The sequence below is a fragment of the Notolepis coatsorum genome (assembly GCF_963971535.1).
Source record: "Notolepis coatsorum genome assembly, chromosome: 8".
In the NCBI taxonomy this organism is placed as follows: domain Eukaryota; kingdom Metazoa; phylum Chordata; class Actinopteri; order Aulopiformes; family Paralepididae; genus Notolepis; species Notolepis coatsorum.
In genome coordinates, this window is record NC_140172.1 from 39,539,018 (window position 1) to 39,564,540 (window position 25,523).

The 25,523-nt window shown below is 44.8% G+C and overlaps 1 protein-coding gene across 1 annotated transcript in view; it reads left to right on the plus strand.

Moving 5' to 3' along the window:
- The first annotated feature begins 18,104 nt into the window (after positions 1–18,104).
- Positions 18,105–25,523, plus strand: part of LOC311233314 (sodium/hydrogen exchanger 6-like) — a 48,196-nt gene continuing 40,777 nt past the window's right edge. The window contains exons 1-6 of the mRNA XM_084320263.1: positions 18,105–18,430; positions 19,572–19,771; positions 20,289–20,366; positions 20,898–20,974; positions 21,704–21,816; positions 22,463–22,568. Of these exons, the coding sequence (XP_084176389.1) occupies positions 18,187–18,430; positions 19,572–19,771; positions 20,289–20,366; positions 20,898–20,974; positions 21,704–21,816; positions 22,463–22,568 (818 nt within the window). The 5' untranslated portion in view covers positions 18,105–18,186. The remainder of the gene's footprint in view (positions 18,431–19,571; positions 19,772–20,288; positions 20,367–20,897; positions 20,975–21,703; positions 21,817–22,462; positions 22,569–25,523) is intronic.

Consider the following 25,523-nt stretch of genomic DNA (forward strand, 5'->3'; position numbering starts at 1 on the left):
TGGTAGCATCATACTATCAGAATAATAACATGTATGATGTTGTTATTTAGATAACCCTTTTTTCGCCAATGACGGATTAAGCCGTCATTCCTCGCCATGCTTAATCTGCCAATGACGGATTACGCCGTCATCGAGATCAATATTTCAATTTTCGTCATGGTATTCATATTTCACCGACGGATCCTTGACGGGGGCTGTGGATCTCCACTCAACTCTCCAACGGTTCAATATCGCCACCTGGTGGCCGATCGGCCAACCGGAAGTGGGGAAGTGGGGCCGGAAGTGCTTGGTGTCCCCCCTATTCCGTCCGCCACTCGCTATTGCTCCCGGGGCTCCATCTCGACACACTGGATAATCGATCGGTTGCCATAACTCAATAAACAACGTTATTTGGACGTATATAGTATTATACAACCCGGAAATGGTTCATCTAGATCAGGGGTAGGCAACCCTAGGCACGGGCATTTTCATAGGCACAGTGGGCAGCATTAAAAAAAATAATAATAATAATATTATAATTTTTTTTTTTTGCTTTGAAATATTATAGTGACATATTTTGCACTGTTGTCGCATTTATCTTGTTGAAATCCTCCCACAGGTTCTTTTTACTACCACATATTTAATTGCGTCCCTTTATTTGTTTATTATTTCAATTTAGCTGGAAATACATTGCTACATCATTCAGTAACATTTGCAGAGCCTTATAACAAAAACATTATTACGGTCACCATTGTGACCAGTGGGATTAATCAACAAATTTTATTATTTATTTTTCTATTTCATTGAACATTGCACATGTTAAAAGCCATTTTTTTTTTAACTCAAAACGAGTATTACCAAGTCAAGTTGTGTTCTTAAAACAATGACAATAAACATAGTTTTATTAGGTTGAAATAATGTGGTTGTGTACTTATTTTTCTGTTAACTTATTATGGATTGAAAACTGAAAACCTTAATGCACAGTAACTGTAACTGAGGGGTACAATTCCCTGACTGTATTAATCAAGTACTGATATCATTGAATCACTACCGACTTGTACATTGCTGGCCAACACCGTACAAAGGTATTCTAGATGACGACACTCGCACAATAACAGGTTTTCCACACAAAATACTAGTTTACAATATTTATTACATAAAAGGGCTTGTTTACAGTATTTAGATTGCGCTTATAAGGCAAAGAATGTGCAGTCAAATCAATAATGGATATTAAGGTAATTAGATCTGGTTATTCTGGGACAGGGTGTACTACCGGTTGTAAGCCAGCAGAGGGGGCAAAGCTCTATGCAAGTCCAGGGTTCACGGGGGCAATATCACCCCTGGAGCAGTGGGGATAGGCAACCTGGTCCCAGGATGCGCGCCGTGTAGGTGAGAGCCGTGGAGTCTCTGCTCCGACAGAGACAGGCTTGAGTGATGGTCTCACGGGCAGGTGTAGTTCCCACAGTAGCAGTGGGGTAGGCGGTTCTCTGTTCCAGCAGCCTGGTCAAAGCAATGAAGAAGAATAATCCTTGCCCGGAGAGTGGCACCGCTGGCGGGGTGTAAGTCCTCCGTGGTGCTGCTGCTCCGGTGTAGATATCCTCTCCGGTGCGGTAGTGCACGGCTGAACTTGACGTTACTGTACTATTAGCACGCGGCAATAAGTGCTCTATTATAGACACACAATTACCCACTTCACGTGGTCTTTGACTCGTAATGAAGGTTTACTAATATATAGAAAACGATACGACAAACAGACGTATTTAGGATAACACGATTCTATCTTGGGCGATACGAGCCCTGCTATACCTCACGTTACGTAGTGGGTAAGGCTTTACTTGGTAACTGAACCAGACTGAACTGAAGGCGAACTGAAGAGGAACTGCAAGGGGGGTTCGGTATTCTTGCGCCATATTTATATCCACGGTGAACAAATAGTACCTATCTCATTTCTGTCGCCTCTTGGTCTCGTAGCCGTGGGCGAAAAGCGGGCATGTTCAGACATATCTCGTCGGTACCTTTCAAGTCAGCTCGAGGGGGCAAGGCTTTACTTGGTACCTGGCGCCATGGGATCGCTTCCAATAGAGGAATGAATATTATGGTCTGTCCTGCTAGACTAAAGGGATATTCAGTGCATATTGTACAAGGAATATACAAGGGATATCAAACGATATACAAATAGTATACATGGGATCTCAGGCAATAAATATATATATTCGGTTTAATCTGACCCTTTGTAACAGCCGCCCCCTAATTAGTCCCACCTAATTAGCTAAGCAGGGACAGATTAACCGCACTGTCCACTACTCAATGTCTGTGAGGGTTCGGTCAGTTCACAAAGTCAGGGGTCATGGTCGTCATTAGGCAAGTCGGGGAGCCTTGGCGACTCGATCAGCCTCGCCACGGGTCGGTTGTAGATCCGCCCTTGGCCGAGCACTTCTGCCACTCTGACCTTTCCGTCGGTACCAGTGGTCACTTTGCTTACGCAGCCGGCCGGCCACGCAGCTCGGGGTAGTGACTGGTCTATGGTCATGACGACTGGACGGGATGAAGGGGGGCTTAGGAGGAAGCGGGCCTGAGACTGCTTTGATCTGGGCTTGGCTGTGCTTTCTCCTCCTCCGTCTGTTTCTCTTGTTTGCTCTGTACCCCGTGTGAGGAGGGGCCGGTCCCGGCCGCCCCGTCAAGGAGTCGCTTGGGGTGCTGGGTTCAATGTCAGCTACGTCTGGAGCGCAGCTGAGGGGGGTGGAGTTCCGAACTCCCTCTGGTACCCACGGTTCTCTCACGGGCCTCTCGCTTAATGTCAATAGCCTCTGCTGTATGGGGGAGAGGCCGGTGTCGCTCGCCTCTGTGTGTAGGCAGCTAGTGGCTGCTGTTCGGTTGAGAGATTTAGCGAGGGGGCCTTGCAATGTCCATCCTAGGCGGGTCTCGACTGCTGCAGGACAACCTCTGGGTCCTGTATGGACCCGGTCTATCGGGACTATGAGTTCTGCATGGTCGGAGCCTATCAACAGGGTCGGGGTAGCGCCGTCCATGAGCGGGATAGGTAATTGGCGCAGGTGCACATATTTATCCATCAACTTGGTGACAGGGTAGGTGTACTGCGAGAGTCCTATTTCTTGGCTGGTGAAAGCATTTGTGATCTTGTACCGTCGCTCTGGCTGCCCGCTTGCTGCGATAGTGAAGGAGACATTCTCGCCCTTTATCGTCTTTAAATCTCTCCTTATTGTCCGAATCGTCATTTGGTTCTCGCTCCCCCGCAGTCCCAGCTGGGCCGCAGCGGACGCGAGCAGAAGGGTCTTCTCTGACCCGTCATCAAGGACGGCGTAAGTGTCCATGACTTTGTCCCCGTGGCTCAGGAGCACTCTGACCACTTTGAGGAGCACACGGGGGGTCCCGCTGTGCTGGTCAATGTGGAGCACTCCTGCTAGTTGGTTGTCTTGGACCTTCTGGTGGGCTCCGCACCGTGCTGCGCGGTAAACGGCGCCCGCCTGGGCCGCCTGGCGCCACTGGTTCACTTGGACGGGGTTCAGTGTCTTATATTCGGCGCACTGTGCCAGCCAGTGTCCGCCGTCGCAGTAGGTACAGTAGGGAGCGGTCTGGTGGGACTTTGGTTCTGGTGCCACCGCCTCGGCGTGGTACATGACCGCGACGGGCCCACTCTGTTGTCCTGGGTGACGCTTGTTGATGTCGTGCAGGACCTCCAGGTGGGTGCCACCGCACCTGCTGCACTTTTTCTTCAGGTGGCACTCAGCTGCTAGGTGGCTGCGCGCGCAGCGGAAGCAGCGGCGGTGGTCCTTGACCCACTGGCTCACATCCTCCGTGGTCAGCTTCTTGAATTCCTCGCACTGATGAAGCCGATGTTCTCCCTCACAGTACTGGCACTCAATCTTCCACTGGTCCTCTTTCGTCGAGGGGGTGTTGTGGTTGGAGTGCTGCGGTACTGACTCTGATTGGTGCATGACAGTCACCGATCTTCTTCCATCATTTATTCTCCTGGGTCCCTCTCTGGAGCCAGGGGTGCTCCGTCCGAATGTATCTAGCCGTAAGCTGCTGACTTCTCTCGCCAGGAAGTCGGCTAGATCGAGGAGGTTCGGTTCGGGGCCATTAGGGTCTCGGTGGTCTCTCTGCCGCCTAAAGCGCTCCTGTCGGGCGGGCGGTAGCTTCTCCAAGATCCTCTCTACATTTGAGTTGGCGTATAGTTCATGCCTACCCTTTTCCCTCTGCGCTCCCAGCATCCCTACCAGGGACTGCACTCTGATGGACAGGTCGTCCAGTGCTCGATTGTCTGTGGCTGGGGGTAGGCGGTCAATATGCCTTATCTCTTCTATCACGTAATCCCATATACGTCCATATCTTTGGTCCAGCGCTGCAAGGGCCGCTGTGTATGGTGTCGAAGAGGAGGCGTAGGCCAGCGCTATATTGTGCGCTCGCGGTACTTTCAGGTGCTTCAGTAATATTGCATACTTGTGGCGTTCATCAGCGACATCCACCATCATTGTCTCTAGGCACATCCGGAGCTCCGTGTACTGTGCTCGATTCTCATAGACGAAGTCTGGGATTGACGGCGTGGCAATGTATGACGCTGTGGGTGACTGATACATCGGTGAGCGTTGGGGGAGAGGCCTCCTAGGCGAGTCTCCTCTGGCGTGTCGTCTTGGGCTGGTACTTGGTGGGTACCGAAGGTCGGGTACCCAGGTGCTGTTCCTCGGGGCTGGCGGTGCGTCAAACTCACCCGTGAGTTGAGTCGGGGGTTTGTAGCGCAGGGCCTCGGGGCTGACTTCTGGGCTGTACTGGACCTCCTGGTCCTGAGTACGTTGCTGCGGGTCGGGGCTGTACTGGGCCTCCTGGGCCAGAGCACGTTGCTGCTGGTCGGCTTGACACTCCTCTTCCTCCTCATCTCCCTCTGCTAGGACCTGGAGTCGTCTGTTCAGTCTCTCGGCGTGGTTCGGTTCTGTACCCCGGTTGCTAGGTCTCGTCTGGACCGGCTGGGGAGGGGGTTCAGAGACGTGGACAGGCTCCTCCTGTAGGCGGGGTTCGGAGACGTGGACAGGATCCTCCTGTAGGCGGGGTCCCGGGTCGCTTCGTCGGGTAGGGGAATGTGTCCTAGACCCATGTCTTGACGACCTCTGGGAGCTCCGTGCGGAGTGAGGGGGTGTCGCCATGGCAACCAGTTTGTCCATCAGCTCCGCCTGCAGCCGGTCGCGCTCTTCCTCGCGCCGGGCATGGGCTGCGTCGCGCGCTGCTTCGCGCTGGGCGTTGGCGATGTCGCGCTGCGCATTGGCGCTGGCCTGGGCAGCGTCGCGCTGTGCGTTGGCGACGTCGCGCTGGGCATTGGCGCTGACATGGGCGGCGTGGAGCTGTGCATTTGCGGCGTCGGCGCGGCTTCTCTCGACGTCGCGCTGGGCATTGGCGCTGGCATGGGCGGCGTCGGCGCGGCTTCTCTCGATGTTCTCCTCTGTCTGGAGGCGTCTGGTCTCCAGTCTTATTCGGTCGTCTTCGCTCCTTTGTTGCGCCTGGAAGCGCTCTCGCTCGCCTGCATAATGTTCGCGCTCGCACGTCTGTTGCGCTTGAAGTCGATCGCGTTCGGTGGAGGCTGCCAGGGTGGCGATGAGTGCCTGCGCCAGCATCTTGTCCGCCTCGCTGGGGGAAGACGCCGTTCGGGGCGATCGGCTCCCGGCAGTACTGGTTGGAGATCCATTCTCCTGTTGCGTACCGAGGAGATCCGTCTCCTGGGTGCGCGTCTCTTTAGGGTTGTCTTCCTCCCGGGGCTGATCGGGGGCTATGTCTGGGGGTAAAGTTGTGTCAGTCCCCTCCTGGTCCCCACCGTGAGCTTGGTCAGTTACATTAGCACCCACTAGGGCCTCTGTTGGCGGGGTAGCCTGGTTGTTAAGGTCAGACATAATTTTACTTTCTACTTTTTCCGCGTTTAACTTCCCTTTAAAGCTAGGTATTGGACTGACAGAGTATGCCTCTAGGTAGGGAGGTGGCTGTCGTCTGCGCTGCGGGCGATCTAGCTTAGGAGAACCGTTTGTGGAGTGTTCGTCATCGGCCAATTCCATATTAATATTATATTAATATTACGCTAATTATTATCTCGGCTATCGAAGGACCAATTGTAACTGAGGGGTACAATTCCCTGACTGTATTAATCAAGTACTGATATCATTGAATCACTACCGACTTGTACATTGCTGGCCAACACCGTACAAAGGTATTCTAGATGACGACACTCGCACAATAACAGGTTTTCCACACAAAATACTAGTTTACAATATTTATTACATAAAAGGGCTTGTTTACAGTATTTAGATTGCGCTTATAAGGCAAAGAATGTGCAGTCAAATCAATAATGGATATTAAGGTAATTAGATCTGGTTATTCTGGGACAGGGTGTACTACCGGTTGTAAGCCAGCAGAGGGGGCAAAGCTCTATGCAAGTCCAGGGTTCACGGGGGCAATATCACCCCTGGAGCAGTGGGGATAGGCAACCTGGTCCCAGGATGCGCGCCGTGTAGGTGAGAGCCGTGGAGTCTCTGCTCCGACAGAGACAGGCTTGAGTGATGGTCTCACGGGCAGGTGTAGTTCCCACAGTAGCAGTGGGGTAGGCGGTTCTCTGTTCCAGCAGCCTGGTCAAAGCAATGAAGAAGAATAATCCTTGCCCGGAGAGTGGCACCGCTGGCGGGGTGTAAGTCCTCCGTGGTGCTGCTGCTCCGGTGTAGATATCCTCTCCGGTGCGGTAGTGCACAGCTGAACTTGACGTTACTGTACTATTAGCACGCGGCAATAAGTGCTCTATTATAGACACACAATTACCCACTTCACGTGGTCTTTGACTCGTAATGAAGGTTTACTAATATATAGAAAACGATACGACAAACAGACGTATTTAGGATAACACGATTCTATCTTGGGCGATACGAGCCCTGCTATACCTCACGTTACGTAGTGGGTAAGGCTTTACTTGGTAACTGAACCAGACTGAACTGAAGGCGAACTGAAGAGGAACTGCAAGGGGGGTTCGGTATTCTTGCGCCATATTTATATCCATGGTGAACAAATAGTACCTATCTCATTTCTGTCGCCTCTTGGTCTCGTAGCCGTGGGCGAAAAGCGGGCATGTTCAGACATATCTCGTCGGTACCTTTCAAGTCAGCTCGAGGGGGCAAGGCTTTACTCGGTACCTGGCGCCATGGGATCGCTTCCAATAGAGGAATGAATATTATGGTCTGTCCTGCTAGACTAAAGGGATATTCAGTGCATATTGTACAAGGAATATACAAGGGATATCAAACGATATACAAATAGTATACATGGGATCTCAGGCAATAAATATATATATTCGGTTTAATCTGACCCTTTGTAACAGTAACTGAACTCAATATTTTTAAGTTCTGGTAACTTATTATTATAAAAAAAATTACAATGTAGTCTTGCGATCAATCAAAACTTATTTACATGATATACCTCACATTCACCCTCCATTCACATCCTGGTGTTCTCCTGGTGTTCTCCATTAGGCCTGTAGGTGGAGCTATGACAGCACACGTACAGTACACACACCGATGGTGTGTGATGTGTCCAAAAATGAATGGGCAAATGTGAGTGAAATGGTCGCACTGTATGCAGCTGTTTGTCTGCATTGCATCCCCCCCCCCCCCCAACTCAGATTTAGGGTTGATACAACCATCATAATAATATTGTTAATAATAACAATAACAATAATGATGTAATAATGTAAAAATTATCATTAAAAATACCTGATTATGAGAAATAAAATGTACGATGCATGGAATATTGTTGAGGCACACTAGTTACAACTATATTTCAAACAGGCACTCCATGTCAAAAAGGTTGCTGACCCCTGATCTAGATCAACATCCCATAATAGCGATCTTTTTGCTCCACGCTGATCACCCAACGGTAAGAGGAAGCTGCGGTGAGTTTCAGCGTTTTTGATTATTATTATCCATACAAACTGCTATGATCAATATATCACCCATACTACATGATTCATTTAACGTCGGTCATTGCATTATAAACGACCCCCCCCCCCCCCCCTCCGGTCACCAGCAGATGATGAGTCATGACGTTTAGGACCTTGTACAATTGAATTTTTTTTTTTTTTTTTTACTTTATTTTTTAGCGTTTATCGCTTTTCTGGTCAAGCATGACCGACAGTTGTAGGGTGAAACGGGAGAGAGAGCAGGGGGAGACATTCGGCAAATGACGGCGAGTCCGGGAATGGAACTCGGAGTCAACCAGATCCGTGACGCAGCACGGAGTCCCGCGACGCAGCGCGGTAACATGGTGTGCTACTGGAGCACCCCCAATTGAAATTTTTTATCTGACGTCAATCGCTAGCAAACTGCATTTGATGATGTAATATATGCATAAATGGCTATAACTCACGTTCTATGAATTACTGCAGAAAACGATAAAAACATATTTATACTCTGGACGGTATTTTAGTATGAATGTGTGAATGAAAAAGTAAAACGTTCCTACACCCTGAACAATAGCTAATCGATGTTGAATGGGCCATAGTAATGTCAATTTAGCAATACAATTTAAAAAGGTATAGCCCTGCAAAGTAGATGAACATCTCCATAGACAAATAGAGCTGGCAGAGAATGGATTAGGACGAATCAAAGTGGTGGCGGAGAATGTAGCATCTTACCACTGATGGATGGATGGATGCCAAGATGAGGTGCTGGGTCCTCCTGGATGACATCAAGGATCCTTTCCCTCCGGATGTATCTCTTCACCTGTAAAATTAATCCCAATCAGATTTTTTTATTAGTTGCTTTAGTTGAATTGTGTTCATTGGTTCATGAGTCGAATAGTCGATTAATCGATCAAAAGGAGCCGTAGTCGACTGTCAACCACTTAGTCTAATGCAAAAAAACAATATATATATCCTCTTAACTGGCCCGGCCCGGGTTTACTTAAAAAAAAAGAATAATAATTTGTATCATTCTTTCCAAAAGCAAAGAGGCCTAGAAGCGTGGCGAACACTAATGGCGCGCATACCAGCGAGGCTAACTGCCCCTAAGAAAACAGGCACAGAGGCACTGAAAGAGGATTTCCCCATCTAATGAACACACTAGACTAGACAAGTAGACAAATATCAAGATGTATCCATCAGTGGACCAATTGCATGTTTTTTGCAGAGGACACGAAACCTTCAGTTGACTCCTTCAGACATTAACTCATTCAGGGCCAACAGCGCCCTCTGCTGATGGCCCTTCAGTGCCAGTGCTTTATCCAATGTAGGATAGGACTTATTTGCGAGTGCTTAAAATATATCAAATATAATAGCAATAGATCTAAATAACACGGTGATCGTCAATGAGTTACTAATAGTATTAGTGTAGTAGTGGAAACAGGTCTACTAACATTAAAACACTATTACTATTAACTGTTCCTCACAAGCAAACAGTAAGACAGAGAAGATCAAAATAATAGTGAAAGCAGCAAAAAGATACCTGAATTAAGGGTCTGGAATGTGACGACGTAGAGAAGATTCTAAAACTAAATGCACAACCACACTCATCACCTGGTGATGCTGGTACTTCATAGTGTGTCTAAATATACTACAGTGGAATGCAAGAAGTCTTATTGCTAATGGACACGCATTTAAAAAGTTTGTAGTCGATTTACAAGATAAACCCAATGTAATATGTATACAGGAATCATGGTTGAAATCGCAATGGGATTTTGTAATACAGGGTTATGTAGCTATTCGGAATGATAGGGAGAATGGGAATGGTGGTGGTGTGGTTACATTTGGTAAAAATGGGACAATATTTAAAGTAATTAACTTGGGGAAAGAACATGAGTCAATAGTGGTTAAAATTTGGACGGGGAAAGATGAGTTTGTAATAGTGAACTATTATAATCCATGTAAAAGATTGTGTCATGCCACATTGGATACAGTGGGAGCACAAGCACAGGGTAAAGTGATATGGTGTGGGGACTTTAATGCGCACAGTGCAATGTGGGGAGGTGAGAGAACAGATGCAAATGGTCTAATTATAGAGGAATTCATAGAGGATAAGGGATTAGTGTGTATGAATGATGGGAGAGGTACTAGATATAATAGTGCTCAAAATAAGGAGAGTGCAATTGATTTGACACTGTTCAGTGGGAATTGCAGGTATCACACACTGGGAGGTGTTAAGAGAGTCTACAGTGGGGAGTGAGCATTATCTATAAGCAGGGGTGTAGCTCCAGATTCTGGGCCCCATGAAAGAATGTATTTGTAGGCCCCCAGTGAATGCGAGCGTGCGGAAGCGCGCAAGCGGAATTTTTTTGGGCCATTTTTTTATTGATGAAAACGCATAATATGGTTTTTACCTATACATTCGGATCAGCAGTTCAGCACCTGCACTGTTGGTGGGTGAGCCTAGTAAAGGATGTCGCATTGCGTTCATCTTCAATGAATGGACCAATGCAATAGTCTACCAAAGCCCCCCCTCTCTCTCTATATATCTCACACACACACACACACACACACACACACACACACACACACACACACACACACACACACACACACACACACACACACACACACACACACACACACACACACACACACACACACACACACACACACACTTCAGAAACAAACATAGTATCAATGAGAGCATCAATAATACACCTGAGTGATGTCTAATAAAAAAAAAAAAAAAAAAAAAATGTGGGGCCCCCCCCCCCAGTGCTGGGCCCTTGGAATCATCCTATACCCCCCCCAGCTACGCCCCTGTCTATAAGTATCATGGTGTTAAGAGAGTCTACAGTGGGGAGTGATCATTATCCTATAAGTATTATGGTTGGAACAGAAGTAAGTCAAGAGGAGGAAGTTAAGACACTGAGATGGACATTTGACAAAGTTGAATGGGAGAAATATCAGCAAATTAGTTGGGGCGTGGTTGAACCTCTATTTAGAGAGGAAATATTAGATGAGAATGAGTTTAATGAGAAGTTGGTGGCAGCCATTATAGAGTCAGCAAAGGAAACAATACAGATGAGTAAAGGTACTAAAGGGTGTAATTAAAGATACGACAAATGTACCTTGGTGGGATGTAGATTGTTGGCAAGCAGTTAAGCATAGGAATAGTTCATTTAGGCAGTTGAAAAACATCATTCTCTAGATATTTAAATCGATATAGAAGGGCACAAGCAATAGTTAGGAAAACTGTAAAAACAGCTAAACGGACATACTGGAGGAAATGTTGTAGTAGGAAGAGAGACTAGGCTGTCTGATATATGGGGAATGATCCGAAGAATGAGTGGAGTTAAGAGGAACTATGTAATACCAGTGTTGACATTTACTAGCAATACATCAGCAGTAAGTAATAAAGAAAGGGCAGAACTTCTGGCAGAAACACTAGTGAAAATCCACAGTTCAGGAAATGTATCAATAAATGCTAGACAAGGTAGGGATACAATTCTTGCTCAGAATATAGATGTAAATGTAAAGAAGATTGTAACAAGTGACAGTTTAGACCTTTTACTTTGCTTTGAATTAAAAAGGGCTGTAAATGGGCAGAGGCAATCATCACCAGGGAAAGATGGTATTTGTGTTAGCTCATATGAATGACTATGCATTATGTGTAGTATTGAGGCTGTTTAATAGAGTTTGGGAATCAGGTAAAATTCAGAATGAATGGAAGCAGTCAGTCATTGTACCTATTTTAAAACCAGGTAAAGAAAGTCAAGATAGGCCGCGCTCTCAGTATATGACACTGGGTGCTGAAATCCCGAGGATTATATGGAAGAAAGCAGGAGGCCGGACCAGCACTCTCAGATTTAAAAAAAGGTTTTAATGGCAGCCTATAGAACAGACATGTTTCGGAACAGGTGTTCCTTCTCCAGTGTTAATAGGCTAGCAATGGTAGCTGCTTCTTCTTCTTCTTCTTCTTCTTCTTCTTCTTCTTCTTCTTCTTCTTCTTCTTCTTCTTCTTCTTCTTCTTCTTCTTCTTCTTCTTCTTCTTCTTCCATGAGTTAATGGCAGATCGCGACCACAAAAGGCGCATACCGCCACATACTGTACAATCCATTCAACCCCATAACACACTAAACAAAACCCCATCCCTAACATCACCACCCTATCCAAACCTAATCTATGAGTCATTCATTGCCTCCTGTGGGCTGACTCTGGCTTTTTTGAACACTCACCACCACCTTCCCTAACTCTCTTACTTGATCACTCACAACAACCTTCTTCCCTAACTTCCCTAACTCCCTTGATACTTGCCCCATTGTCAACCCCTTCATACCCATGTCTAGTACTGCTGCTTCAACTACTAACTTTAACCTCTCTGTCCTACTGTTAACCATCACTATTGTATTCACTACTCTTGTCACAAATGCCACTATCTCCAACTTCTCCCCCCACACCCTCTCTTTCTCCTCCTGTACTTCCTCTACTGACAAATGCCCTTTTCTAAACCCCTGATCCTCACCTTGCTTCCCCTGATCCTCCTGCACTACCCTTACTGCCAAATGCCCTTCTCCTTCCTTACCTTGCTTTCCCTGTCCTACCTTCCTAACTGCCTCTGCATACGAAATCCTATCATCCCTTCTCACCTGCTGGACCACTACCTCTCGCTTCATCGCCTCACAACCCCAATACGCTGCACTATGCTTCCCACCACAACTACAACACCTCGGCTCCACTCCCAGGTCACACTCCCCATACTCATGCTCCCCACTACATCTACCACATCTCTGTCCCTTCCTACATGACCTAGCTATATGACCAAACTCCTGGCACCTGTAATACCTCAACGGTTTCGGCACAAACTCCCTAACCCTATATGCCAAAACCCCTAAAAATACTCTTGGACTAACCTCACCCTCAAACTGAATAACTATCGTCCCTGTCACCTCCTTCTCTACACCTCTCTTCATCCTATCTACACTCTTAACTTTCCCATTACGTTTGTCACTCCTCAACTCTTCTAACAGCTGCTCTATACTAACCTTAATTGGAATTCCACTAATCACCCCCTTGCAACCACCATCCCTTTTCTCCCCTACTATCACTACTCTACAGACCTTCACTTTGCCAATGCTCTTCATTTCCCTTGCCTTCTCTACCTGCACTACACTTACACACCCTATAAACAAGTTCCCATCGTCTAACACCTTTCCGTACCTTACCTCTCCTAACTGTGCTCTAATGAGTTTTGACAGCTGACTCGGCTCTATGTTCCTAACTCCGTCTCCTCCCTCAAATCGCACCACTACATTCAACCCTACAAACTCCTTCTCTCTACCCTCATCCTCTGACCCACTCAAGCTATCTCCCCCCTCTTTCTTCCTCTTACTCCCCTTCCCCCCACTTTCCCTGCTCTTTTTCCCCACCTTTTCCCACACCTCTCCCTCGTTTTCCTCCCCTACTCTACACTCCATATCACTAGCCATCCCCTCTCCTTCATCACGGCCATCACTGTTGGAATTGCACTTGCTTGCTCTACCCCCCCTGGCTCCCGACGTCGAACCCTGGGGGGAACTAGGGCCCGAAAACGGCGACATGCTTCGTTCCCTCCTACTCCTACTTCTGGCTCCCGACCTCAAACCCTTGGGGGAAACAGGGCTCGGATGCGGCAAATCCCATACCATCAACTTGTCAACATGTGAACACAAGTCGCAAATCTCACAACCATCGTCGCCCAAACTCCAATCGTCAACACTACCACCACAACACATCCGATATTTCGGCATTCCCAACCTCCTCCTTCCCTTCTTCCCCATCTGACAGTTTGATCTCCTCCTCCTCCTCCCCGAACACGCTAAAGGACTCCGTTTTTCCATCAGCAATGGTAGCTTGTAAAGGTGGGAGCTATATACCATGTGGGCAGGAAGTGACAACATTGAGGTGAGCCTGGGATTGCTAGTCAACTTTGACCTCCAAAGTAAGGACTTTATCTGTTCCATCTCCCCGTCTCTCGAAGTCCGTAACCTGGGCGTCACCCTTGACTCCACACTTTCATTTCACTCCCACATCAAATCTGTCACCAAGTCTGCCTTCTACCACCTCAGGAACATCTCCCGTCTCCGACCCTCACTCTCAGACTCTGTGGCGGAGACCCTGATCCACTCATTTGTCACCTCCCGGTTGGACTATTGTAATGGAGTCCTGTTCGGGGTACCCAGCAAAGCCCTGGACAGGCTCCAGTATGTCCAGAACTCAGCTGCCAGGGTTCTCACTCACACCAAGCCCTGGCAGCACATCACCCCCACCCTCATCCTTCTCCACTGGCTTCCAGTCAGGTTCCGCATCACCTTCAAACTCCTGCTCCTCACCTACAAATCCCTCCATGCCCTCGCCCCCCGGTACCTGTCTGATCTCCTCCACCAGTACACTCCATCCCGGAACCTACGATCCTCTGATCTAGGTCTCCTCTCCATCCCTCGCACCAGGTTACGGACTTTTGGGGACAGAGCCTTCAGCGTGGCGTCCCCTACCCTCTGGAACTCTCTCCCCCCCGAAATCCGCAACGCCCCAACCCTGGACACCTTCAAATCCGCTCTAAAAACACACCTCTTCACCAAGGCTTTCCCCATCAGTTAGTTTTAGACTAAATTAGGTCCATTATCCCCTACTTTCCCTCATCCCCTCTTCCCTCTCCCCCCCTACTTTCCTTGCCCTATTTTTTGTCCTGATTGTAAAGCGACCTTGGGTTCTATGAAAGGCGCTATATAAATTTGATTTATTATTATTATTATTATTATTTATAATGTAATATGTTATAAACTCAAATTAAATACAAATATAGACCAGAAACTAAATAGGCCAATGGCAATAATTGCAAACCAAAATTCTATAAGAAAAGAACAACAAAAACAGAAGGAAAAACAAGAGGAAAACATTTCACCATTCGTAAAAAAAAAATAATAATAATAATAATAATAATAACTAGACAATTCCGCGCGGGGGAAATTGTGAAAGTGTGGGTGACGTCTGTGCACCGCCGGCCAACGGGGGAGAGGGTCTCTCGCGAGTCTCTATGACAAACGGTTCAAAGGATACAAAAAGGGGGCGCGGCCTAAGGATCGGGGGAGTGGTCAACATAGACCAATCAAAGAGGATATCCCTACTGAGTGCAATGACACAACCCGCAACACTATTACACAATATTACACTATTACACACTATTACACACTATTACACACTATTACACACTATTACACTATTACACTATTACACACTATTACACACTATTACACTATTACACTATTACACACTATTACACACTATTACACACTATTACACACTATTACACACTATTACACAATATTACACTATTACACACTATTACACTATTACACTATTACACACTATTACACTATTACACACTATTACACTATTACACACTATTACACTATTACACACTATTACACTATTACACTATTACACACTATTACACTATTACACACTATTACACTATTACACTATTACACACTATTACACACTATTACACTATTACACTATTACACTATTACACACTATTACACTATTACACACTATTACACTATTACACTATTACACACTATTACACTATTACACTATTACACACTATTACACTATTACACACTATTACACTATTACACTATTACACACTATTACACTATTACACACTATTACACTATTACACTATTACACTATTACACACTATTACACTATTACACACTATTACACTATTACACTATTACACTATTACACACTATTACACTATTACACTATTACACTATTACACTATTACACACTATTACACTATTACACTATTACACTATTACACTATTACACACTATTACACTATTACACACTATTACACTATTACACACTATTACACACTATTACACACTATTACACTATTACACTATTACACACTATTACACTATTACACACTATTACACTATTACACACTATTACACTATTACACACTATTACACTATTACACTATTACACACTATTACACTATTACACTATTACACACTATTACACTATTACACACTATTACACTATTACACTATTACACACTATTACACTATTACACTATTACACTATTACACACTATTACACTATTACACACTATTACACACTATTACACTATTACACTATTACACACTATTACACTATTACACACTATTACACTATTACACTATTACACACTATTACACTATTACACACTATTACACTATTACACAATATTACACTATTACACACTATTACACTATTACACTATTACACACTATTACACACTATTACACTATTACACTATTACACACTATTACACTATTACACACTATTACACTATTACACTATTACACACTATTACACTATTACACACTATTACACTATTACACAGAGTACAATGGCACAATCCGCAAGTCTCTACGACAAACGGTTCAAGAGATACACTGAGGGGGTGTGGCCTAAGGGGGCGTGGTCTAAGGATCGGGGGAGTGGTCAACATCGACCAATGAAAGGTGGTCAACATGGACCAATGAAAAATGAAAGAGGATATCCCTACTGAGTACAATGACACAACCCACAAGACAGAGGGCGCTGTCAGCAATTCAGTACTGCAACACAGTGATGGCCAATGATGGGTTAAGTGGATGATGTCATTGGCAGCTCAGCCACGAGCCACACAGCTGAACCAATCATGAGTGAGCCATGAGCCACACAGGTGAAGCAATCACTATGACTTGCATATTTTCTATCCAATGCATTTCTATGGAGGCAGATGCATGACTGCATTGTCACGTTGATTAAAAGAAAACTATAAGAGATGAAGCGTTGTGACGCGCACATGAGCACTACAACGAGTAGGCGAAGGGTTGTGCGCGATATTGTGGCATTCGTGCGATATTGTGGCACTCCTTCGGCGATCGGAACAGAAGGCTAAAAAATAGTGTGAAAAATGTGATTTCTAGAGGGCGATTGCATGGCGGTCAATGGGGAGGAGAACCTTCAAACAAATGGTCGTCAGTTGAGATAGAAATGTCCAATTCCATTTATTTTTCTTTTGTGAGCGGGATGACAGCCGTGTCATCGTTTTGATGTGTTTGTTTTATTTCTACGTCCAAAATTGAGATCACACTCGCAATTCACCCAAGGTAGGGGGAAAAAGATTATTTCAGCTGCTACACTCTAAAATGCAATGCATTCCCAATGGGACCGAAATTTTACCGTTTAAAGTCGATTCGTAGCCAGACGGTGCGGTGAAACTTTTACGGGTTCGAAGACCGCAATTGCCATAGGCAAGCCGCTCGTTTTGATACCTTTCACGTGTATGGTGCGCGAACGCTTACGTGTTGCAAAGTGTTCAAAGTGTTTGAAACTCTAAATTGCACTGTATTTCCGAAATTTTACCGTTTAAAGTCGATTCGTAGCCAGACGGTGCGGTGAAACTTTACGAGTTCGGAGACCGGTGTTGCCATAGGCAAGCCGCTCGTTTTGATACCTTTCACGTGTATGGGGCGCGAACGCTTACGTGTTGCAAAGTGTTTGCAAAATCGGTGGAATAAATAAATAAATAAATAAAAAGAGTATGGATATGTATAGTGTGGGTGGCAACCTGGCTTCGCCAGGTCACCCACACTAATAATAATATAATCATAGTAATAAAAGTCACTTATTTAGTACTGATACATTTGTGACATAAACGGTATTCAAATATACAGTACTGTTACCCCTAGATCCTGACAGAGTATATACATATGATGGGGATGAGACTGTACATTAGGAGGGGGTGGGTGGGTGGGAGAGAAATATACATACGGCGGGGAGGGAATACATGTGGTGGGGAGGAGACTGTCTATTAGGAGGTGGTGGGGGTTTTGGGTAGGGCGTTCCACATTGATGTGTTATTGCCATTGGATTGATTGATTGAACGTTTTAATGTTTCGAACTGGTTATGCTTAGGCCCTCTTTCGAAGTCGCCCTTTCTGCAGCGCTGCAGCTGGACCCTACTCAACAAACCTGTCAAGCTTTTATTTGGAAGAACCCCGGAAGTACCAATGTTTTGATGACGTCATCGCGACGGCCAGTACGGAACAACAAACTGTCAACAGTCAGTGTCCCCTGATCGCTGCAGCTGACGGCACACTGTCTGCTTGTCGTCACGTCTACCTAGTTTATCATTCATTCATTAACAAATGTAAAAGCTTACGGTTGGACAGAAAACCACAATGGTTTCTCTTCTCTTTTTGCCCTGTCTGTTTACATTCTTGCAGCTCGTCGGCTGCCAAGGCGAGAGCACTGCCCTGATGGACAATGTTGCGACTGAGAGGATGGCCGAGGAAAGCCACCGGCAAGACAGTGCCAACCTGCTCATCTTCATCATGCTCCTCACACTCACCATTCTGACCATATGGCTGTTCAAACACCGGCGATTCAGGTTCATCCACGAAACGGGACTTGCTATGATCTATGGTGAGAGGATCTCACAAGCAGCAAACATTAGCCAAGTTGCTAACATTATAGCTAGTAAGCTTTAGTAGTATTACCTTCGTTAGCTTGTTGTCGGACACGCATGAGCTAACAACACGACTAATGTCCGGGTTTGTATTCGCAGGAGTCCGTCTCTTTTACATGTCATCTGCTTCCTATTTTCTACACAGCATAGTCCATATTTGTGCCATCTCATGATGCTCCCCACCTACACACACGAATCTTTCAAATAACGTTAACATACACGACTAAAGTCAAATAAAAATGCATTAATTGAACATTACTAGCCAGCCCCATAATTGAGACCATCACTATTGGCATCTGCTATTTATTTTGTTTAATATTGATAAAGCTCATTTTCTGCTTTGATCTGGTTATCTGACTTGATTAAAGCCTCTGAATGTTTTCCCCCCATAACAGGTTAATGGTAAGAATGGGTAACTTAAAAAAAATATATATTAATGACACACCGATAGCACTGTATTAAGAGGCTCTCCTATTGTGTTGTGTATCCTGTAGTGTACACTGTATTGTATCATGTAACTGTTTCTTTCAAACTTTGTATATGTGTATTCGCTCTGGTGGCAAACCATGTTTCCCCTCGGGTATTAAGAAATAAACCATACCATACCATACCATTTTGTAATATCTTATACACCCTGCTCACAATCAATGTGCAGTTATAGCTGGGTCTCCAGGCTCTGTTTGAGCACACCACCAGGTAGGCCAGGGTAGACTTCTAATGAATAAGCATGTTGTGCTTAATGTTAACTGGTATGGTAATCCAGATTCAAAAGAGGTTTAAACTGGACGAGACTTCAGAATTGTTGACTATTCCACGTAAATGCATTATTTGAACCATATTCATAGTGTAGGCAAGTTCAGTTGACATTACATGGCAGTAGTTGTTAAGGTAACTCACACCCACATAGCCTAATGTTGTCTTGTTCACCATTAATCTTTCCAATGACATGTGTGGTGTGTGCTGGAACAAGTTACAGATGCACACATAAACAGGATGAACAAGATATTGGAGGCCCATTTTCTGGTCCTTGTGCTGTGTATTGATTAGGCTAAACAGCATCTATCTGCTTTGTCTTTTCTCTCCTCTCTGTCTCCGAAGGTCTTTTGGTCGGTGTGATTCTGCGGTTTGGGGTCCATGTGCCCCAGAATATGAGCAACGTGACCCTTAGCTGTGCCGTCAACGCTAGCCCTGCTACGTTACTGGTCAACGTTAGTGGGAGGTACTTTGAGTACACTCTGAAGGGGGAGGTCAGCCGGGGCAATGGGCACCAAGTGCAGGATGACGAGATGCTGAGGAAGGCAAGTGAATCAGTTAAAGGGGCACTTCACCAAAAACAATGCTGATTTATTTTGCACACAATCTCGCACACTCATACAAAAACAGTTTTGCATTTAGTTTGACAGTTATTTAGAGTAAATTAGTTTGAATATGGGATGTTGAATCCTTGTGTTGTGTCAATTACAGTCAATGAAATGATAAGGTAGCAGTCCCTATAATACAAGGTATTGCTATTTTTCAATCTACATCAATTCATGGAGCTGGAACACAAGGATTCAACCCCCCCCCCCCCCCGATGACATCACACAGAAACATGTACTCAGAATATTCCTCTCATCACCTCAACCCCTCCCCATTCCCTTAAGGCACTATCAATGGTTTGAAATATAAGTGTAGTCTCCAAACATCTTCATTTTGCCCAGATACAGTGAATGTATCCTAATTTGGTAATTTGTGTCATGCACGAATCAATAGGAATCTATATTAGAAGCAGTTTTAGTTCTGTTTTTTTTTTTTAAACCTCTATTCTCTCCATAGGTGACCTTTGACCCAGAAGTGTTTTTCAACATTTTACTCCCGCCCATCATCTTCCACGCTGGTTACAGTTTGAAAAGGGTAAGTTGGCCAAATGAGCCACATTTTCCTTAAAGCAACGATGTGTAATCTTTTTCTATTAATTAAGCTCTGGAGTGTGTATAGAAAAAATGACGACCACCAGTGCTTCAACACACCACTCACCTTCACTGCTATAGCTGCTTATTTGTTTTCCATTGTTGCAGAAAATACTCTGTGTTCTGTGCATTCTAGGCATACATCTGATATTGCAAGAAGGCTGACCAAGCTGGTCACACCAGACCTTTAGAGGCTATAGCAGAGCAGGTGGTCTCAATTATTTCTCTACATGCTCCAGGACTTAATTCATTGATAGAATAATTATACATTGTCCCCTTTAAAACCAATACCTAGGAATGAAAAAAACAAAAAATTACAAGCTAACAAAACCTGCCAAAATAGCCCCAAATGACATTGTTTTTAAGATTAGGTAAATTGCCAATGACAAAGGCCCAGGGTTTTAGTACTCTGGTAATACTATGTAAAATTCCTATTTTATTAAGCTTTGTTCTTATACTCTGTTGTCCGTTTCAGAGGCACTTCTTCAGGAATATCGGCTCTATCCTGACATATGCTTTCATGGGAACAGTCACATCATGCTTTGTTATTGGGTAAGTCAATAAACTATCTCTAGTATGGGTTCATTGTGAAGTCATAAGTCCAGGCTCAAAGAGTTTCCACTGTGGCCCTCCATTCTAAGATGTACAGTGAGCTCCACAAGTGTTTTCATACTCTTATTACTTTGGATGTGAAATGTGAGAGTTTGAGGAGACAATCAGCATTTTAGTGTATTTCCAGCTTAGCAGTTGAAGAGCTACAGCCCTTTATGTTGGATAGTTGGGCAATTGTTTGGATACATTAGGATAATATTCATAACCTAGTCTTTTTATTTTTTTTGTAAAAATGTTTTAACTGTGTAGTCAAAAAGTCTTATTAAAGTCTTCTCAAAGTCTGCATCTTTAGTTTTAACAATTGTCAAGTGCCAAGGGAGGTTGAGTGTACACACTGTATCTCAGAGGCATCTGCTACACAAATGGGTGCTTTTTTGTAATCAAAATATTTGAATGTCTCAATTGAATTAAATACAATTATTTATATAATCAGTTTATGTAGAACCACCATGCACTCTTACCCAGACAGGCTCTTGATTGGCCTAAGGCACATACAGTACTATTATATCCTCAGGCAGTGTGGCATGAAATCACCACAATGCTACATTGTAGAGCGTTACATCAGCAATAAATGAATACATAAATAAATAAACAATAACGTTTTGAAACCCTTTTGTTCACAAGATAATATGAAAAATGTCAATGGGTTGTTTACTTTTTTTCTTCCAGACTGCTCATGTATGGCTGTGTAACCTTCATGAAGGCCGTGGGTCAGCTGGGCGGAGATTTCTTCTTCACTGACTGCCTCTTCTTTGGGGCCATCATCTCGGCAACAGATCCGGGTGAGATCACAATACATCAACCTCCAATGGCTATATTTTCACCTTCACTATGAAGGTGTGAGGTCAACTCTTTACTGACAGACCTGTCTCAAACCCTGCCCTCTATTCTTGATCCTCCAATCACAAACCCTGCCCTCTATTCTTGATCCCCCAATGTCAAACCCTGCCCTCTATTCTTGATCCACCCAACCACAACTTTTGCTTTCCTCAGACAAACAGAGTTTGTCATCATGCAAAGACAGATCATTAAGTTGGCTTGACAAAGTGTGTTGGACTCCAGGTAGCCCCTTCTCCTCAATGTTCGTCACTCCATCCAATGACATCCATTTAGTTACAGTTCTTCCTCACACTAGTGAGGATCATCAAAATGTTTGCATCTGATGAAATATATTTCTGCTGCTATAGTCTTGATTGATTGGTTGATGTGGATAAAACAGTAGCTCATGCACCTAATAACAGAAGGAACGAGAAAACGAGTCCTATCTTTCACCTATCTCAAACCCTGCCCTATTTTCTTGATTCTCCAATGTTGCTTCCCTCTGGTTTGAGATACAGTAGGTCAGCTGAGTGCATTGCTGTATATTTAACATAGACTAAGCAGGTGGTTTGTGGTTTTATATTACATATCTTGTCTTCTTGGTCTCAGTGACAGTGCTGGCTATCTTCAATGAGCTGAAGGTGGATGTGGACTTGTATGCTCTGCTGTTTGGAGAGAGTGTCCTCAATGATGCTGTGGCCATTGTCCTTTCCTCGTAAGTGTGCACTCACGCGCACGCACACACACCTACACACACACCGACACACACACCTACACACACACACACACACACACACACACACACACACACACACACACACACACACACACACACACACACACACACACACACACACACACACACACACACCTACACACACACCTACACACACCTACACACACCTACACACACCTACACACACCTACACACCTACACACACCTACTCACACACACCTACTCACACACACCTACACACACCTACACACACACCTACACACACACTTACACACACACCTACACACACACCTACACACACACCTACACACACCTATACACACACCTACACACACCTACACACACACCTACACACACACCTACACGCACACACACACCTACACACACACCTACACACACCTATACACACACCTACACACACACCTACACACACACCTACACACACACCTACACCTACACACACACGCACACACACACACACACACAGATAGAGAGACATGCATGCACACACACACACACACACACGCAAGAATGCATGCACATACACACACACACACACACATGCATGCACAACACACACACAAACACCAGCAGACACCCACAGACATACACACACCCCAACAGACACACACACACACACACACACACACACATACATACACACAATACATGTATATACACATACACGCACAAATATACATGCACATAGACAAACACACACACAGAGACACACAAACACATTGGTTTACAAAGTCTATCCAAATGTTTCACCATTTCATTTCATAACGGCAATGAGAAACACTATCTAGGGTGGTGTGGGTGGACAGCTCACAGAGGAAGCATTTCACTGCTACTGTGCATGTATGATGTGTATATGACAAATAAACTTTGATACCACGCCTAGTTTCAAGTGACAGAATTACAAAATAAAAAGGTTAAAGGACCGGTTCACTTATCTTTTCAACACAGGCCCCATCTAAACATTGTCTGGCAGGACGTTGACGAGCACAGGCCATCATTTATTATAAACACACAAAACATGAACAGAAAAACAAACAAGCATACAAGACAACGGCGCAGGCCCTGGTTACACATACAACGTTTAATTTTAGAATTATTTCGTTTGCATGTCCAAGTTAAAAGGCAACGCCGTTTTGGCAGGCATTTTCGTTTTCCTAGCGGCAACACTCCAAGGGGGTTTTCATTTTCAAAACTCCCCTGCAACGGTGCCATGTAAACTGCGTGAGCGATGCTCCGGAGAGATATGGACTTTACTGTACATATGCTGTGCTCTCGCTATCTGTCTGAAGCGGAGCGGCGCTCTGCTGTGCTTTTCACTAGGGATGCACCGAATATTCAGCCACCGAAAATGATTGGCCGAAAATGGTTAAAAATGCTCTTTCGGCCGAAAGGGTTTTAGCACCGAAAATATATCACCGAATATCAAATAACGTGTTGTTGTGATGACGTAATCAAAACGTGACTACAGACATAGCATGTGCAACGTGTAACGTGAGCAGCTTGGCAGCTCTTCCTGCATTCTACAGCCTGTGATAACTAACTCCTCTTGGGAGTCGCTCTGTTTCTATGTAAACTCCGCGAGCAACGCATCCAATATATGCGTCTTTAACATGCTTTAAATCCTCGCCATTACTATATGCCCGTCGTGGTTAAAAACCCTTTTAACTAACGTTAGCGTTAAGCTAGCTAACAACGCTTCCATAGACCACCGCAACACTTCCGGTATTTTGAGCTCATGGGACAGAGCGGGGGAGGGGGGGCTGGAAGGGGGGAAGGGAGCGTGTGAATGAATGTTTATTAGAGTAACTAATCAACATTAGTTACATTAGTTACTAACTAATCAACATTAATTGCATCCCCCCGCGCTCTCTTTCCCCCTCCTCCTCCTCCTCCTCCTCCTCCTCCTCCTCACGAGCTCCATATAACGCGGAAGTGCAGTGGTCTATTCCTCTTTCACTCGTCTCTCGTAAGCTACGTCATCCCCCGCTAAGAGTCACGGGAGATGTAGTAAATACAACAGTACTTGACTTTAATGCACATTTTGTTGTATGCAAAAAGAAAATGTTTAAATTGTACAATCTTTCAGCAAGTCAGTCTGGAATTAATGTATGCATTCAAAAGTGCTGAATAAATGTTTTATGGGCCCATAAGTGATTATTAATATTATTTAAGTTAAGTTTAGCCATAATCATGTCTTTTTCCATAATCGGGTAGCAAAAAATAAAAAATAAAAATACATTATATATATATTTATATTAATCAGTTTCGGCATTCGGTTTTCGGCCAACTGTTTCTTATTTTCGGTATCTGTTTCGGCCAAGAATTTCCCATTCGGTGCATCCCTACTTTTCACACACTCCCGACGAGGCGCACACACAAATACCCCCCGTGCATACAGGAGACAAACGACGTCTAACTTTCCTGCCAATACACAACGTTCTGAAGAGTGAAATGAAACGTTGTTGTTTTTCCTTTCATCTAACCGCAGCCTCAGACGCAACCTTTCAAATGATACAAAGACATAGCAAGAACGGCAGTCAAGGGGTCGGCTCCTGGCCGACGACAGCATTAGGCAGATTAAAATAGCCTCCGCAGCGACACAGAGCACCGGCAGACCAACAAAACAGTACTGTCCTACAGGGAGGTTAAGGATGGTACGAAAACCCTCCAAGTACAGTGGCGGACAGCGCGGGTCCAATATGAGCTAGATATGGATCCCAGATCTCGTAGAAAGTGTCCAACTTGGAATGCAGCATGCATGTCATTGTCATGTACTTACAAGGAATACAGTCCATAATAATATTATGCCATGATCTCGTTGATGGGACATCATCTTTGATCCAGAACAAAAGAATATTCTTCCTGGCGGCAAACGTTAGCAAGTTGAACAGTCTCTTATGTCTGACATTAACA